General features: G+C 44.1%; 1 protein-coding gene across 5 annotated transcripts in view; it reads right to left on the bottom strand.

The window, feature by feature from the left end:
• JPH3 (junctophilin 3) overlaps positions 1–16,155 on the bottom strand; it is an 87,408-nt gene that overhangs the window by 50,496 nt on the left and 20,757 nt on the right. For 3 of the 5 annotated variants that reach the window (XR_016271703.1, XR_016271702.1, XM_089476744.1), the window contains exon 2: positions 9,797–10,574. Coding sequence is in view for 3 of the 5 variants with exons in the window: in XM_089476744.1 (XP_089332870.1) it covers positions 9,797–10,574 (778 nt within the window). In the remaining 2 variants the exon portion in view is untranslated. Of the gene's footprint in view, positions 1–9,796; positions 10,575–12,482; positions 13,065–13,086; positions 13,294–16,155 lie in introns of those variants that run through there. The other 2 variants (XM_089476746.1, XM_089476745.1) reach the window with 2 other exon arrangements.

Below are 16,155 nucleotides of genomic sequence, written 5' to 3'. Positions count from 1 at the left end.
GCCCCAAACAGAAGTGTGGATACTCTCTACTCTCTCATCTATCCAATCTATAGGATCAGCACAAATAGTTAATGTCTGCTGGAATTGTCTAAGTTCTTTGGCATCATTCCCCTTTGCATCATCATTTACATCCTTTGTTACATGCCCCTAAGCTTTACCCTTGACTTATCCATGCGTCATATCAAAATCCATCATTTTGGCCCCCAAACCTGCCCTCGATTTATACATGAGGTCGATGTATAGTCAAGTATATACAGTATCCTGGATCCTGTTATCCAGCCCTTGTGATGGATGAGCCGATCGACAGAAATCGGGAGAAGGAAGCAGCTTTGCTCCGGACAGCATGGCCCTCCGTGTGCGGCCCTGACAGGCAAACTCTGCAGGGTTCATTTGGCATTCTGCATCCATGGCTTGTTAACACAAGAGTTTTGAGGCAGGCAGCTGGAAGGAAAGAAACAACAGCAGTGGCTGGTTCCCTCCACAACCATGATGGGCAGATGAGCGACGTTCACGATGCCACCCTGCTGAGGCATCGTCTTCTGCAGTGCCTGTCCTTATTTATCGACTTAATATTTATTCCTTCGTTTCATCTCTTCATGGGTAAAACCCAGTCAACTGGGTAATGTGGCAACCCAAAGACCAAAGACGAGGCAATCATTTTGGGGCTGCTGCGTAAGAGGCAGAACTGAACTGGTAGCTGGGTTAGAGCTACGGTTAGGTGTCGTTGCTGCATGCCTTTAAGTTGTTTAGGATTTATGGCAACCCTAAAGTGAACCTATCATGGGGTTTTCTTGGCAAGTTTTGTTCAGAGGTTTGCCATTGCTTACCTCTGAGCCTGAGAGAGTGTGACTTGCCCAAGGTCACCCAGTGGGTTTCCATGGCCGAACTGGGAATCAAACCCTCGTCTCCAGAATTGTATTCCAACACTTGACCACTACCCCACACTGGCTCTTAAAGTACCTCTTTATTATTTTGTGCCATTTGCCTAACAATCCCTACGAAGAAATGGAGCTCACTTAAATCAGGATGCCAAATACTGGACCACTATAGAAAAAGATGCCTACTTGTTATTACAGCTTTTAGGCAGTGGGATGGTGAGTTTAATTTACCGTAGCCATCTCCATGGGACCCAAAGTCCCACTACAATGGTTTGGAAACTTCTAATGTGCCAGAACACAGGTCTTTGGAGTCCACACTTGACACAGATCCCCCCTAGACCACACAATTCATGTCCTAAATCTAGTTTCCAACACATTCTAGATCCAGCCCTCAGGATCAATTGCTGAACAGTAGGACAACACCTATATCAACCCCATTAATTCAATGGGTCTTCTCACACTGGGGAATCAGCAACTGGTTTAAACTTAATAGCAATAGCAATAACAGCTTCATTTATATACTGAACTTAAGCAGTCTCTAAGCGCTTTACAACTGTAAGCTAATACTTGGGACCTAAGTATTTTTCACTGTGTTGTTCTATTGCCTTTCCAGAATAAATACTGGTTGGTTGGTTGGTTTGTCTTGTTTTAGAAATTTCAATAGTCAACAGAATCAGACTGTGCTGTCCCAAAAAAGTGGCTAAATATTGCTCAGGGACATCTCTTTTTTGGACGACAGTGCTCAGGATCTTCCAACCAGCATGGCCATGTTAGCTGGGGATGCTGGGACTTGTAGTCCAAAAAGAAAGGGAGCATTCCCAGGCTCTGCTACATAGAAATGCCAGGCAGAGCACTAACAGTAGTTGGACGGAGATACTTGGCTGCTCAAATCATGGGACCTCCCCAGCGCTGGCAGTTTCCACCTTGTGATGCCGCTTTTACCCTGCGCCATTCATAGAGCCTCTGATGGCCCCAAGGTAGAAGAAGCACAGCTGGCCCACACCATGAATGAGTCAGAGGAGAAGCCCACGTTATCGGCCCGCCAGCAACGCAGCCTGATAGAGAGGATGCAAGGAGAGGAACAGCTGATTCTAATCGCATCTGACGGCCTTTATCATCTGACCCTTGTCAGGAAGGAGGAGGCAAAGGAGGAGGACGTGCAAAGAAAGGGGAAGGGAAGCACCAGAGAACAAGTGCTCCTGTGCCCGGCCTCTCTCGCATCACATGCACATGAGTCCCATCTTTGCAAACAGACCAAACAGGAGCATGCACAGTGGTTGTGTAAGCATGCACATGAATTTGTGCACCTATGCACAATCTCTTCCCCTTGCACTCCTCAAGGCAGGGTAAGAATTGCACTCCTGAGGCTCTGACTCCAGAAACCATTGGAAGGAGCTGGTTGAGACTTAGGCCTGATTTCCTCTACCTTTTAAACCAAATCGCAAATCAGGTTGAACCAGTTCAAATGACCCTGGTTCCCACTAGAACCAAGGAGCCATGCGCTAGACCCATTTAACCCACCTCTTTTTGGCACTGATTTTTTTCCACGTCTTTTTGAATAAACCGATTCCGCACAAGTGTGAACCAGATGTGGATCGGAATCGATTTAAATTTGCCCTTCAGCTGGCTGGAGTAGGTCCATTTTGAATCGATACATTTGTGAATGTGAACCACAAGTGGGTTATTTTAGAGGGAAAAAATGTGATTGGGGCAAATGTAGAGTGAACCACACTCCACTGTCGAATCGACCCATCGATTCGGATCGGAAGAAGGATGAGAATGGACCAGCAACAACCTCGTGGCTCCCTGTATCCTGCCTTACTCTCATTCACAAACTAAGAAGATCCCTGAATTATGAATAGACACCATTTTCCCTTCATAGCCACCAGTGGCATCCACCTCATTTTGCTGCCTCCTCTAATAGGCCCTCTCACAACACTATTTAAAATAGGTCAAGGCAGGATGCCTGACTCGGCTGCCGCTTTTCCTTAAAGACAGACTTTCACGCTTGGGCGCTGCCTCTGGAATCCCATTTATCCCTGACCTAGTTCACCTTAAATATCTCTGCTGGAGCTTCTTTCTCACATATGACCCCAAACAGACCCTGGCCAAAGCTGGAGTGAAACAAACTCTTGGACCGTCACATCACCCATAGTACTATGGAACTGCAATTGGGAAGGGCAGCTATGAAGGAACCCAAGTGCAAAGATATAAAACTGAACACCAAAGCTGCGAAGGTCCAAGCCATCGTATTTTATGGATGTGAGAGCTGGACAGTGACGAAAGCCGATGCAAAGAAAATCAACTTAGTTGAGATGTGCTGCTGGAGAAGGCTGCTGAGGTCAAACAAATAGGTCCTATAACAGATCAAGCCTGAACACTCCCTGGAAGCCAAGATGACTAAACTGAGGTTGTTGTACTTTGGCCACATCATGATTTTGCTGTAAGTAAGCTGGATATGGCCTAAGACAGATAATTGTGGAAAAGCAAATTTGAAACCTTATCTTCCTAATTTGAAATCCGGAACTGAGATAACATCAATACAACTGAAGAAGACTACATAGTCAAAACGGCTCTATAACTCCAGAGGTAGCTGTCAAATAATGCCACCTGTGCCATCCCTTGCTTTCCACCTGATTGGAAGTATTATAATTTTTGCCTCACATTGACTGCCATGGATTAACTGTTTGAGAAGAGGATTTATTTCCATTTTACCACTCCATGCAATTTACAGTACAGTTCCTGCGAGGTGACTTATATTTTGGACATATAACCAACAACTTCATTGTTTTCCACCAATATGGTGAATACTTGTTGAATGACACATGTGTTTGTAATAGCATAACAAAATAATTTTTTGCAATATCTTATTGGTTTTTGGTATTTGTACTTGGTGACACATAGTACAGCAACACTTTGTTGTTGTTTTTTCCCTTCTCCCTTTGGTTTGGACTAGTTTCCATAAAAACCTCCTGTTGTGTTAGGTTCGTTCACAAGGTTGCCATGGCTAACAACAACAAGGGAACGCTCCCTTTGCACACTGCTACGGGTCCAGAGTTTTCACTGCAAACAACCAAACATGTACTAAAGGAGGAAAAAAGCAAGGTAATAGCTTGTCTCAGAATGGAAGCCTCTTTTGTTTTTCTTTTGAGTCTTAAGATGCATACTGTGCATGAGGAAGAACAACAGCAGTAAATGCAAGTAACATGCTTTCTGATCAGCTGTCCACCCGATTTCTCATAGCATGGCCTGACCACCTTCTAGCCATCCTAATTGATGTGATGGAGTTTGCATCATCCACAATGTGGCAGCTCACAACACATGCTGTGTAACCCACACAGGCTCAAAGATTCATCTTCCATCTGCAAAAGGGTCGAACGCAGCCATTGAGCATGTGCAGATTATGGAGCTTGTGTGTTGACCTACCTTGGTATGGATGCGGCAGACTCCATCGCACAAGTACAATGGAATGGCTACAAAGCGGTCAGGCCCTGCTATGAGCAATCGGATGGAAAGCCGATCCGAAAGCATGTTACTTGCATTTGTTGCTGTTGTTGCTGCTCATGCGCAGTACACATCCCTTAAGTGTCTCTCCATTCCTCCCTGCTTCAACCCACTCCTGTTCTCTCCTTTTTCCACTGAGAAAGACATAAAGGACCAGCAAGAAGCTTTTGACAATAGCAAAAGAGGCTCGCCACACCAGAGGCAGTTTAAGAGAAAAACAAAAGAGGCCTCCATTCTGAGCCAAGCTGTTTTCTTGCTTTTTTTCTCCTTCATTACATTTATTCAAGAAGAACGGAGGGAAACGGATGGGAAGAAATGACATGAGGCACTCAGGCTGCCATTCCTCTGCGTTCCTTAGGTCTTGGCTTCTACATCGATTGACTTTGCTTTGGGGATTTGGAGCCTTTTTGTACCCTCAAAAGCACAGCAGAACCCTGCAGTACTTGCCAATGGCTTGCTGCGGTGCGGTGAATCCACACCAGGTTTTTCTGCAGGTTTTAACTCCAAAGTGCTGAACAGTTGGATTGTAAGGGGCCTCTGGACTGCAAAATGTTTGTAGGTATGGCAGGCAGGTCCTCCCTGGTGTAAGTATGCTAAAAACACCAGATCCTGTCTGATCTTGGAGGAGAAGGGTGCATCCACACTGCAGAAATAATCTGGTTTGACATCATTTTTACTGCCATGGCTCAATGCTATGAAATTCTGGGGACTGTAGTTTGTTGTGTGTTTATTGCTGAAAGCTACTAGTCACCACACTTCAATGTAATTAAGCTAAAAAGCAAACAAATAAACAATAACAGTAATAAATTTAAAACAGAATACAGGTAATAAGCAAGTGATACAAAAATCTACAAATGCGAAAAAATAAAATAATCATTAATATAGGCCCTGGATTGGGTACCATGTATCTTCATCATCTCCACGTAATTCTTATGTTGTGAATTTGTGAAGTTGAAGGCTTTCACGGCTGACATCCATCGTTTTTTGTGGGTTTTTCGGGCTGGAAGGCCGTGTTCTGGAAGAGTTTATTCCCGATGTTTCGCCAGCATCTGTGGCATCTTCAGAGAATGCTGCCATGGAAGAGAGTGGGGTATATATACTGTTGGTTGAGAGGAAGCGATTTGCAGGTTAATCTGTATATTGTTCTGTTGTTGAATGGCCAGGCCTTAAGTTTATAAGTTTTGCTTGATGGCTTTGCCGGTATTTTACTTAATGATAATTAATGATCAAGTAAATGGGGATCATTGACCCTGGATGGTTTTCATTTGCATTTGCTGGGTCCTGATTTTGGTGTTTTTCAGGACTGGAAGCCAAACTTTGTTTACTTTAAGGGTTTCTTCTTTCCTATTGAAATCGTCCAGGTGTTTATGGATTTCCATAGCTTCCCTGTGCATTCTGACCTGATAGTTGTTGGCACGATCCAGCATTTCAGCATTTTCAAACAGCATTTCATGCCCAGGATGGTTCAAACATTAGCCACGTCCTCTGTAATCTTTTTTATCTTTGTCATCTAAAAGGTGTGATCTGCAAAAGGAACTTCTCGGGACTGGTGTCGGGTGATAATAACATGACCATGGGCTGTAATTCGGCTGTCTCATTCGCCTCTTGGGTCAAGCCAGCGTTGGCACTCCGACACCATCTTCCCAAATTAGAGTACATTCAGTAAGCTCGCTTGAAATTGGGCACCTCCAGCTATGCCCTGCAGCCTTTGGCCGTCCTGTGACACCAGGGCCTTGGGTTCAAAGTGGCACAAGGAGTGGAGAATGCCAACAGCTGAGTCGCTGACGCAGCATGGAGCTCAGGGGAACGCCTGGTGTTTTCTGCGCTGCGTTGTGGGGAAAGTTTACATTATGGGATCTGACATGTTGGGAAAGCCTGCAGCAATGCACAGAGAGAGCGCATGGATCCAGAGGGGATTGTCCGTGAATTTTGGGGATGTGGGGTGTTTTTCCCCTCACCTCCTTTTGGGTTTAGCTCTCTCCAAGCATTTTTCTGTCTCTGTTATTCTACATCTCCCACTTTGGGCATGTTGCGGCTGGCACATTATTATTATTGCTTAGTTCCAGGGATGGAAAGTGCTGCAGCTCCATACTATGGGATCCTGGGATTTGTAGTTTTATAAGCCATTTAACCTTCCCTGCCAAAGCGTGCTGGTGCATCACCAAACTACAAATCCCAGAATTCTGTAGGACGGCGCCATGGCAGCTAAAGTGGTGTCAAACTGCATTATTTCTACAGTGCAGATGCACTCATGGTTCCATTCTATGGGATGTGGGATTTCTGGTTTTATAAAGTCTTTACCCTTCCCTGCCAAAGACTGCTGGTACCTCAGCGAACTACAAATCCCAGGATTCTGTAGGATGGCACCATGGCAGTCAAACTTCACGATTTCTATAGTGTAGATGCATCTTTTAAAGTCTCTTAACCCATCCACACATTTGTAGGCCCTGGAAACTCGAATGTCCAAAACTGCACACATGTCAGATACATAGGTGGGACATGCTTTTTTGGAATGGAGTTCGAGTTTTGCCACCACACATGCACCCAAGTTACGCTGCCATCACAGAGTATGTAAGCGAATAAATATCTCGCACTCCAAAGCCACCAAGAAGAGATCTATTCTGGGTCACGTCCCACAGTCTGTTTTCTCTCCTGCTTTGACAATAATTCCTCCAGCATCCTTACAAACCCCATCAAACGCATCCACAAGGCAGCGTTAACATGCCCAGAGGGTTCATTCACTTCGGCAGATAAGGGAGCCGCCGGCAGGCATTCTGATAAGGGGTTTTAAGTGTCACTTTGAATCTCCTATGCGATTGAAATGTACAATTAATCTAATCCAGTTAGGCCTGGATGAGCCCCATCCACTCCTCCTTCCCTGTCTTGGCTTATTTCAGTCCCATTCAGAGAAATAATAATAATAAATTGAAATCAAACTAAAACCATTGCAGGATCCTTCACCACCATCAGCATATTTTCCTTCAAGGATGCCAATGTATGATTGAAGAAGCATTCCTGCACAACCTTTATCCACTCAGGTTTCCCCCCTTTCTTCTTATGAATGGGTCCTAGTGTGGTTTGAGTATTGGACTACGACTCTGGAGGCCAGGGTTCGAATACCTGCTTGGCCATGGAAAGCCACTGGGCAACTTTGGGCAAGTCATACTCTCTCAGCCTCAGAGGAAGGCAATGGCAAACCCTCATGGGAGAAACTTGTCGAGAAAACCCTGTAATAGGTTCCCCTTAGGGTCACCATAAATCAGAAATGACTTGAAGGCACAACAACAATAACAAACAAGGACAGTGGTTCTTGCATCCAGAAGGTCCTAGGTTCAATTTTCAGCAACTCCAAGGCTTGGAAACATCCTTGCATGAAATTCTGGAAAGCCTTCTGAATTCGCTTGACTATGAACTCCAACATTTGGAGGGCACCAGATCCTGCCTGATCTTGAAAGCTAAACAGGGTCAGCCCTGGTTAGTCCTTAGATGGGATCCACCAATGAACAGTAGGTGCTATGGGCTGTATTTCAGAGGAAAGAACTGGCAAAACCACCTCTGAGGATACCTTGCCTAAGAAAAACCTATGAATCTCATGTGGTTGCCATAAGTCAACAGGCAACCTGAAGGCACACATATACACAAATATAACTATGCCATCCCTTCTGGATTAAACCCTTAAGACACCAGATCCTGCCTGATCTTGGAAGCTAAGAAGGGTCAGTCCTGGTTGGTACTTGGATGGGACACCACCAATGAATGTCAGATGTTGCAGGCTGCCTTTCAGAGGAAGCAACTGGCAGAACCACCTCCGAGTTTTCCTTGCCAAAGAAAACCTTACAAAATTCATGAGGTCATAATTAGTGTACAGGTGACTTAAAACCATGTTTGTGCACCTACACACAAGGCACCACATCCCATCAAATCTTGGAAGCTAAGCAGGATCAGCCCTGGATAGTCCCTCAGTGAGAGATCACCAACTAATACCAGGCTATATTTCAGAGGAAGGAACTGACAAAACCACCTTATTCCTTACCTAAGAAAACCCTGAGATTCATAGGGTCACCATAAGTTGACAGGCATTTTGAAGGTACACATACATACACACCTGTGTCAGAGTTTTGCAATGGCTTTGCAACAAAACCCTGTCTCTTGCAATACCTTCAAAATTGAGATACAGACACATCAACTCAATAAACACCCACAAAACCCCACATTGTCCAGTTTGCTCCAAGCCAGTGCCAGAGATTTGCAGTCATTTTGCAGCAAACCTCCCCATGTTTTGCAACAGCCTCCATTGTAGGATGAAACACAGGTTGTTTCATGAACTACAGCACCCAAGATCTCCTAAATAGCAATGGCAGTATCTATGCTGGCCAGGGGATTCTGGGACATGCAGTAAAAAAGGCAACTTTTCCAGCCTTTTGTTTCGAAGGGCAATAAGGTGAAAAAGCTTATGGAAGGATGGAAGGAAGGAAGGAAGGAAGGAAGGAAGGAAGGAAGGAAGGAAGGAAGGATTACCATGTTAATCCAGAGCAAAGACACATGTCTTTCTTTCTTTCTTTCTTTCTTTCTTTCTTTCTTTTTTTGTTAAAATTGTAATTAAATCTGGAATATCCTTTTAACTACAGAACAGGAGGAAAACTGGGTCAGTCCCATGGGTGCCCAACATTGCTCAGCAACTATTGTTATGGGAAAGAGAAACTGTCTATGCTTTTTGCATGGCAAGCCGTGCCCTATGGCCTTTTCTCTTTTTTGGTACAAGAAGTCCATGCTCTTTGGCAAAGAAGGAGCCATTGCCTGAAAAGAGGCCAAAATTTGGGATCGTAATCAACCACCCGTCTGAAATCAAAGCCGAGAGGATTGGTTATTATCTCCTTTCAGAATGAAAGAAAGGGAATGGCCCTTGGCCTCTTGCCAAGATGATGCGGTTCTCCCTCCTTGGAGGTCTTTAAACAGAGGCTGGATGGCCATCTGTCGGGGATGCTTTGATTGAGAGTTCCTGCATGGCAGAATGGGGTTGGACTGGATGGCCCTTGCGGTCTTTTCCAACTCTACGATTCTATGATTCTATGATTCCAGACAAAGGTTTTTGTTACCCATGGTTTTTGGCATCCATGAGGAACCCTGGAGCCAAACCTCAGTGGATACCAAGAGCCCACTGTACATATTATCCTACCTTTTCTCCTTTTATTTATACATTTGCTGTTACCAGTACAGACATAAATAAAAACTTGGCAATGATATCAGCGGCAATATTGATAAAATCAATAGACACAGTAATATCAATAAGCACTCCTTTTTTAAAAAAAAACAACAACCCAATAACCCAACTCTATCTGAAACTGGAGGCACCAAGACACCGCTTCCTTCTAAGCCTCCACCAACCTCCTCCAAGCAATGAGCACAGGCCTTACCTGGATGCCGCAATCTCCGCTTTCTGCTTGGCGATGGTGGCCGCGCGCTCGGCGGCTTCGACAGCACGGTCCACCTTCTCCCGGATCTTGCTGGCCCTCAGCGGGATGAGGTTCTTCCTCTTGCCGCTGACCAGGATGTTCTGCTTGTATTTCCCTTCTTCTTTGGTGCCATCCGGGAAGGTCATGCAACCATAACCGTGACGTTTGTTGTTAGCCCATTCCCCTTCGTACTTGAGCCCATCAGAGCGTTGGCTGATGCCAAAGCCCGACCGCTTGTCGTTCTTCCACTCACCCACATAGATCTCGGTGGTGGTGGCATCGATGTCGTCTTCGATGACGGACAGTTCGGTCTCCCCTTCGCCGAGGCTGATGGTGGAGTTGATGTCGCTGGCAGTGGAGCTGACCGTGCTCATGCCCGCCTCACTGCGGAAAGAGCTCTGTTTGCTCCGCTGGCTGGCCAGCGAACTCTTGGACTCGGATTTACGCAGCTTGAGCCCGCTCAAGAGGGACCGGCGGAAGATGCCCTTCTTCTTGTTCTTGAGGATCTCGGCATCGCTGTGCGCCATCAGGACAAACCCCCCACGAGAGACAGCGGGACTCCCTGCCACAGCAGGGGAAGAATCAGGATGCAGTGCTGAGCCATTGGTGTGTTCGCTGCGCAAGGAGTTGATCGAGGTCCTTAGCGGCGAGCGGATAACCGCAGCCATGCCATACGGGACGCTCTGTCTGACACCATATCCCTGGCGCATCCCGCCAGCCCACTGGCCCTGGTATGTTCCTGGAAAGGCAAAGGAAGATTGATTAGCACAGGGACCACCAAACTGTTTATAAAGGGGAGGTCAAGAACTCTCAGCCTCAGGGGAACATCATGGCAAACCTCCTTTGAACGAATCTTGCCATGAAAACTCCATGATAAGTTTGCCTTTGAGTCACCATAAGTCGGAAATGACTTGAAGGCACACAACAACAATAACCTCTGGCACCACAACAAACTACAAATCCCAGGAATCCATGGCAGTTAAAGCAGTGTCAAAGTGTATTATTTCTGCAGATGCAGCCACAGTTTTTCATCATGGGGTCTGTCGCATGCATATCATTCATAGTCACCACAAATTCCCTTGGTAAAGCCCTAATAATATTTGAATGTGTATTATTATTATTATTATCATTTATTTATAGAGAGTTGAAAGGTTGCACAGTGCTTTACACAGTAAAGGTCAAATAAAATAAGGGGGGGGGGATATAAACCTGCCAAGTAGAGTACATAATAATAATTATTACAGTATTACATGATGAAAATATCTCTAAAATAATACTAACTGGTATACAATAAAAACAAAGTAAGCAGCAGATTAACCACCAGTAATTTGGAATGCCTCCCTAAACAAGAGCGTCTTCAATTCGGCCTTAAAATTAACATTATTATTATTATTATTATTATTATTATTATTATTATATGAAGCAGAGATATGGGAGAAATGTCGATTGTTCTGCCAATTTCACCTGACTTTCCCAGCCTAGGGAAGTCAAGATGTCCTTTGGGGAAGGCAAGGGTGTTTTCAAGAGACAGAGACAAAATTATTTGACACCTCCTTTCCTATATACTGTACTATACTTAGGGACTGGGGTTTTTTTATGGGATCCATAAGGATTAGGGGGTCTTTATAGTAGCCACGGGGAATGGGGGATTCTGCAGAATTTTTATTGCTAAAATCCAGAGACTGTAGAGCAGTTCTATGTCGGTCCAGAAGAGGTCAGTGGTATGTATTGCATGCATCGCATCTGTTCTAAAGCACATGGTTTGTATAAGTTATTTATTACATTTATATGACACTCTTCCTTGCAAGGAGTTCAGACGAAGGTGGTATTTTACCAAGGACATGCCTGTGGCCAGAGGATTAGACACATTTTCATCCACTCTTATCTCAGAACATGAATTGTGTTAATGAACGATCTGCTTTTCCTCCATTCTGCCTGGGAAGCTGTCATGCGAAAGCCTGGCTTCTCTGTTGTAGCACAGAGACAGCTGGTACTTTCCATGTCAATGCCAGGGAAAAGATGGTGAATCAGCTCCAGATTTCAATCTGAACTTTTAACAGGAGCTCTGCCAGGTGCTGTGCCCTGTTTCCCCACCAACGCCAACTGCCAAGGAGGAACAGCATTTTGGATAGCTCTCGTAAAGTTCGGGATAAAACACAAAGCAGCTTTGCATCCTCTGCGACATGGCTTGCTTGGTGTTTGGTGTATTGGTTAGTTGCTGTTATTCCACATCTCAATCCATGGAGAGAGACGGGTAAATGATGATGATGATGATGATAATGATGATGATGTAGAGACATCTTGTAGCGCCTTTGAGACTAAGGGCCGAAACCGCAGCACCACAGCAACCTCATGCACAAAGGCGCACAAAGAAGCGGCAGAAAGCTGCTCAATTTTTTTGCACCATGAAAAAGGTGCTTTTGCCACTGTGGCTTTTTGGCATTTCTGCAGCACGGTGCATGTAAACACCGCACTGCAGAAACGCCATGGTGCCACCCGCTGTGTGGTCAGCAGGATGGCATGACACCAGCTTGGGGCGGCATTGGGGCATGATGCGGCATGCATACACCGCACCCCCTGTTAAAACACTTTTGATGTTGCGCTGCGCATGAGGCAGCACGTCAACGTTTGGCACCAGATTTTCCACCTTCGTGACTGTAGTGAGGAGCTTGAGAGCTGGAGAAACCCCTCTCCCTTTCTTAATGAGCAAAGAGACACTGTAAACTTCTCTCAAATGAGGCTTTTGTTCTTATAAGAGGTTCCACTGTGTACAACAATATATATATATTGACACCATCCACCACCATCAACACTAGTAGCAGCCCAGTCTTAGGCAAAATGCTGGTCACTACTCTAGGAAAGGCTCCATGAGGCCTACTAGGCCTGGTGCCACAAAAGATCCAGCCTCCCTCCTGAGTGGCTTTTCAGGCTGGCAGCATTCTACAGATACATTTGCAGCACTTCTTGACTATGTTTTTAACGTCCCTTCCTGTTTAAATGCCTAATCATTATGGCTCACAGTCACCCTTTTATGCCTGGTTACTATTAAAACCCACATTGTACATTTCCCTTGGGACTCTATATCCCAACACCCCCATGCCACCCCAAAGCCGGCGTTTTTGGCCGGCCTGTTTTGGCCCTAGCTGAAAGAAAGGAGGTGGCAGCATGAGCTTTCGTAGACTAAAGTGTGCTTCCTCAGATGCATTTTCATAAGTATTAGTATTATTCCAACAAGGATGAAGAGGAGATACTCAGAAAGAAGCCGCGTGAAGTGGAGCTTCCATTGGCTGGCACCCATTAAATACTAATGCTACTACTACAAAAAAGGCATGTTGTCTTCATATCCTTCCTATCCTCTTTGTATTGCCTTCCTATCCTCTTTGTGACCATCCTGAAAGTAGCTCCTGGAACAGGATGTTGGGCTGCTGGATAGACTTTTGATCTCTTCTCAAAGGATTAGATGTGTTCCTTCCCTAAGAACATTGGAAGCTGCTTTATATTGAGTCGGTGGACCCTCAGTCTTCCTTGCCAAGTACTGAGAGCTCTAGCTGGCAGGAAGAACATTCCAGGTCTTTCTTAGCATGATCAGAAGATGCCTGGCGTTCCTTGGTGGCTTCCAATCCAGGGACAGCTTCAGTCTCCCTTACCTGGAATCCCAAAATATTCCAGAATCCAGAATTGGGACACCATTGCTTTGCGATGGTTCAAGTGTACGCAGACGTCCATGCACAAAATATTAATAATATTCTGCAATATGTGCATGCATATATATATATATATATATATATATATATGAGATACATATATACACACATATGTATATATATATGTATAATATGTATATATATGTGTGTGTGTATATGTACAGTATATAATATTGTATATGTGTGTGTGTATGTGTGTGTATATATTAATGTAAAAGGGTACCTATAGTCCAAAACACACTGCAGAAATAACCCATCTTGAGACCACTTTAACTGCCCTGGCTCAATGCTAGGGAATTCTTGGAACTGTAGTTCTGTGAGACATTTAGTCATCACTGTGACACAATAAACTACAACTCCCAAGATTACTTTTAATTAAAATAAAAGCGATATCAAACTGGATTGTTTCTGTGGTGTGTTTCAGACGTATGAAAAACAAAATTAATTCTGCATTTAGACTTGGGCCCCATCTCCAAGATATCTCATGATGTATATATGCAAATATTCCAAAATCGAAAAAAACTCAGGACACCAAAACACTTCTGGTCCCAAACATTTTGGATAAGGGAAACTCAGCCTGCATTAACCAAGTGTGATCCCATTGAGCTCTTATGATCAGATGCAATTAGAAGGGTCCGGGGTAGTATTTTGCTCAATGTTAAAAGCTTTCCAAAACTCTTCCTAAGGGCTGGAGGGACTCTGATAGTTGCAAACTCAATAGCAACACAGCAACAGGTGTGATCCAAAATTTTGCACACTTCGGCAACTTGTGCGCAGCCTTCCGCATGGTGGAATAGCAAAGTTGGCCACAACTGGTCCTACAAAGCATTTGCAATGGGAAAGTCTCCTCTGATTTCTTTTTCCCCATCTCTCTGCAACACTCCCCCCTCGCCACCAGCGCTCTGCACATAACAACAAAGAAGGGTGACAGAGACGGAACTAGACAGATAGGATTAATGGAGTATTTATAGGATTAGCACAGGGAAACAGGGAAAGATTAGGGATTAGGATGAGAACCAACAGGAGGAGGGTTAGGACTTGGAGCAGAGGCTCATACGGAAGTCAGTCAGATTTCAGGATCTCCAGCTAAACAAGGTGGAAAATAGCAACAGGTAGAAGCCCATCCCAAAGGAGGCAGCAACTTTCCTTGCTAATTTAACTTGCAATAAAAGCCTATCTGCCCAGTCAAGCAACATGGCATGCAGAAATGCAACAGATATAGCAACAGGGTTGGGTCTCCCTTATTTGAAAAGCTTGGTTCCTGAAGCATTTTGGAGTTTGTATTATTATATTATCAATTTCAGAATACCGGTACAGTATTTGGATATGTGCACATAATGTGACATCTTGGAGAGGGGACCCAGGTCTAAATACAACGTTCATTTATTTCTACATAGGAAAAGTCAAATATATTACGATAAATCAGGTGATGATACAGTGGGCCCTTAGTATCTGCTGGGGTTTGGTTACATCTGTGGATACCCAAATCCATGGATGCTCAAGTCCCATTAAATACAATGGCAAGTAAAATGGTGTCCCTTATACAAAATGGCAAAATCAAGGTTTGCTTTTTAGAATGTGTGTGTATATATATATATATATATATATATATATGAATATTTTCAAACCGTGGATGCTTGAGTCCATGGATTAAAAAAATCTGTGGATAAGGAAGGCTGACTATAACCTTAAAGAAAGTTATTTTATAATTTATGATAATTGGAGTATCTGTATTTGTACTGAAATATATCTGTGTGTTTAGTCTGCGTGATGTCAAATTGCGTTATTGTTTGGGTTTGATTGTTAGTTGTTGGAATGTAATACTTAATAAACTTTTTATTAAGTATTTGTTATATTAAGTATTTATTATAATAAACACAACAGTAATTTATGTTTCATATGCACTATGCTAGCATGGTACAGTAATTTGAATGTTGGACTACGACTCTGGAGACAAAGGTTCGATTCCCAGCTTGGCATGGAAACCCATGGAGGGGCCTTGGGCAAGTCACACTCTCTCAGCCTCAGAAGAAAGCAATGGAGAACCCCCTCTGAACAAATCTTGCCAAGAAAACCCCATGATAGATTCACTTTGGGGTTGCCATATGTCAGAAACAATGTCAAGGCACTTAAAAACAGCAACAACAACACACCTTACACAATATTTTAAAAACCATTTTGTGCATGAAACAAAGCTTGTGTGCATTTAACCGTCGGGATGCAAAGGTGTCACTGTCTCAGCCAAACATAAGAAAAAATGTTGGTTTTTGGAGGATTTCGGATTTCAGAAATTCCAGATAAAGGAACTCAACCTGTAACTAAAAGCTGCATTTAATGGATCTCTTGTCTGCCAAACAATGCTCAAAAAGCACATTGTGTTTGCAGTAGAGGAAACAGAAAGATGTTTCGAGGGAGTGAGAGAATATCAAGCACTTGGGGAAGTTATGTTTTGGACTACATTTCCCAGAATCCCCCACCCAGCATGGTCAACGGCTATGCCCAGCTTATGGGACTCTGCAAGCTGTCGTCTCCGAAAAGGATCCAAAAACCACTAGCTGAATGTGAGCCTGAATTGTGAGCCAGATAGAAGAATCAATGAGTCACATATCCTGAGCC

Source organism: Sceloporus occidentalis, unplaced genomic scaffold, assembly GCF_023333645.1.
Source record: "Sceloporus occidentalis isolate IW3139 unplaced genomic scaffold, rSceOcc1.0.p SCAF_10, whole genome shotgun sequence".
Lineage (NCBI taxonomy): Eukaryota > Metazoa > Chordata > Lepidosauria > Squamata > Phrynosomatidae > Sceloporus > Sceloporus occidentalis.
This window is presented reverse-complemented; position numbering and strand designations above follow the sequence as displayed.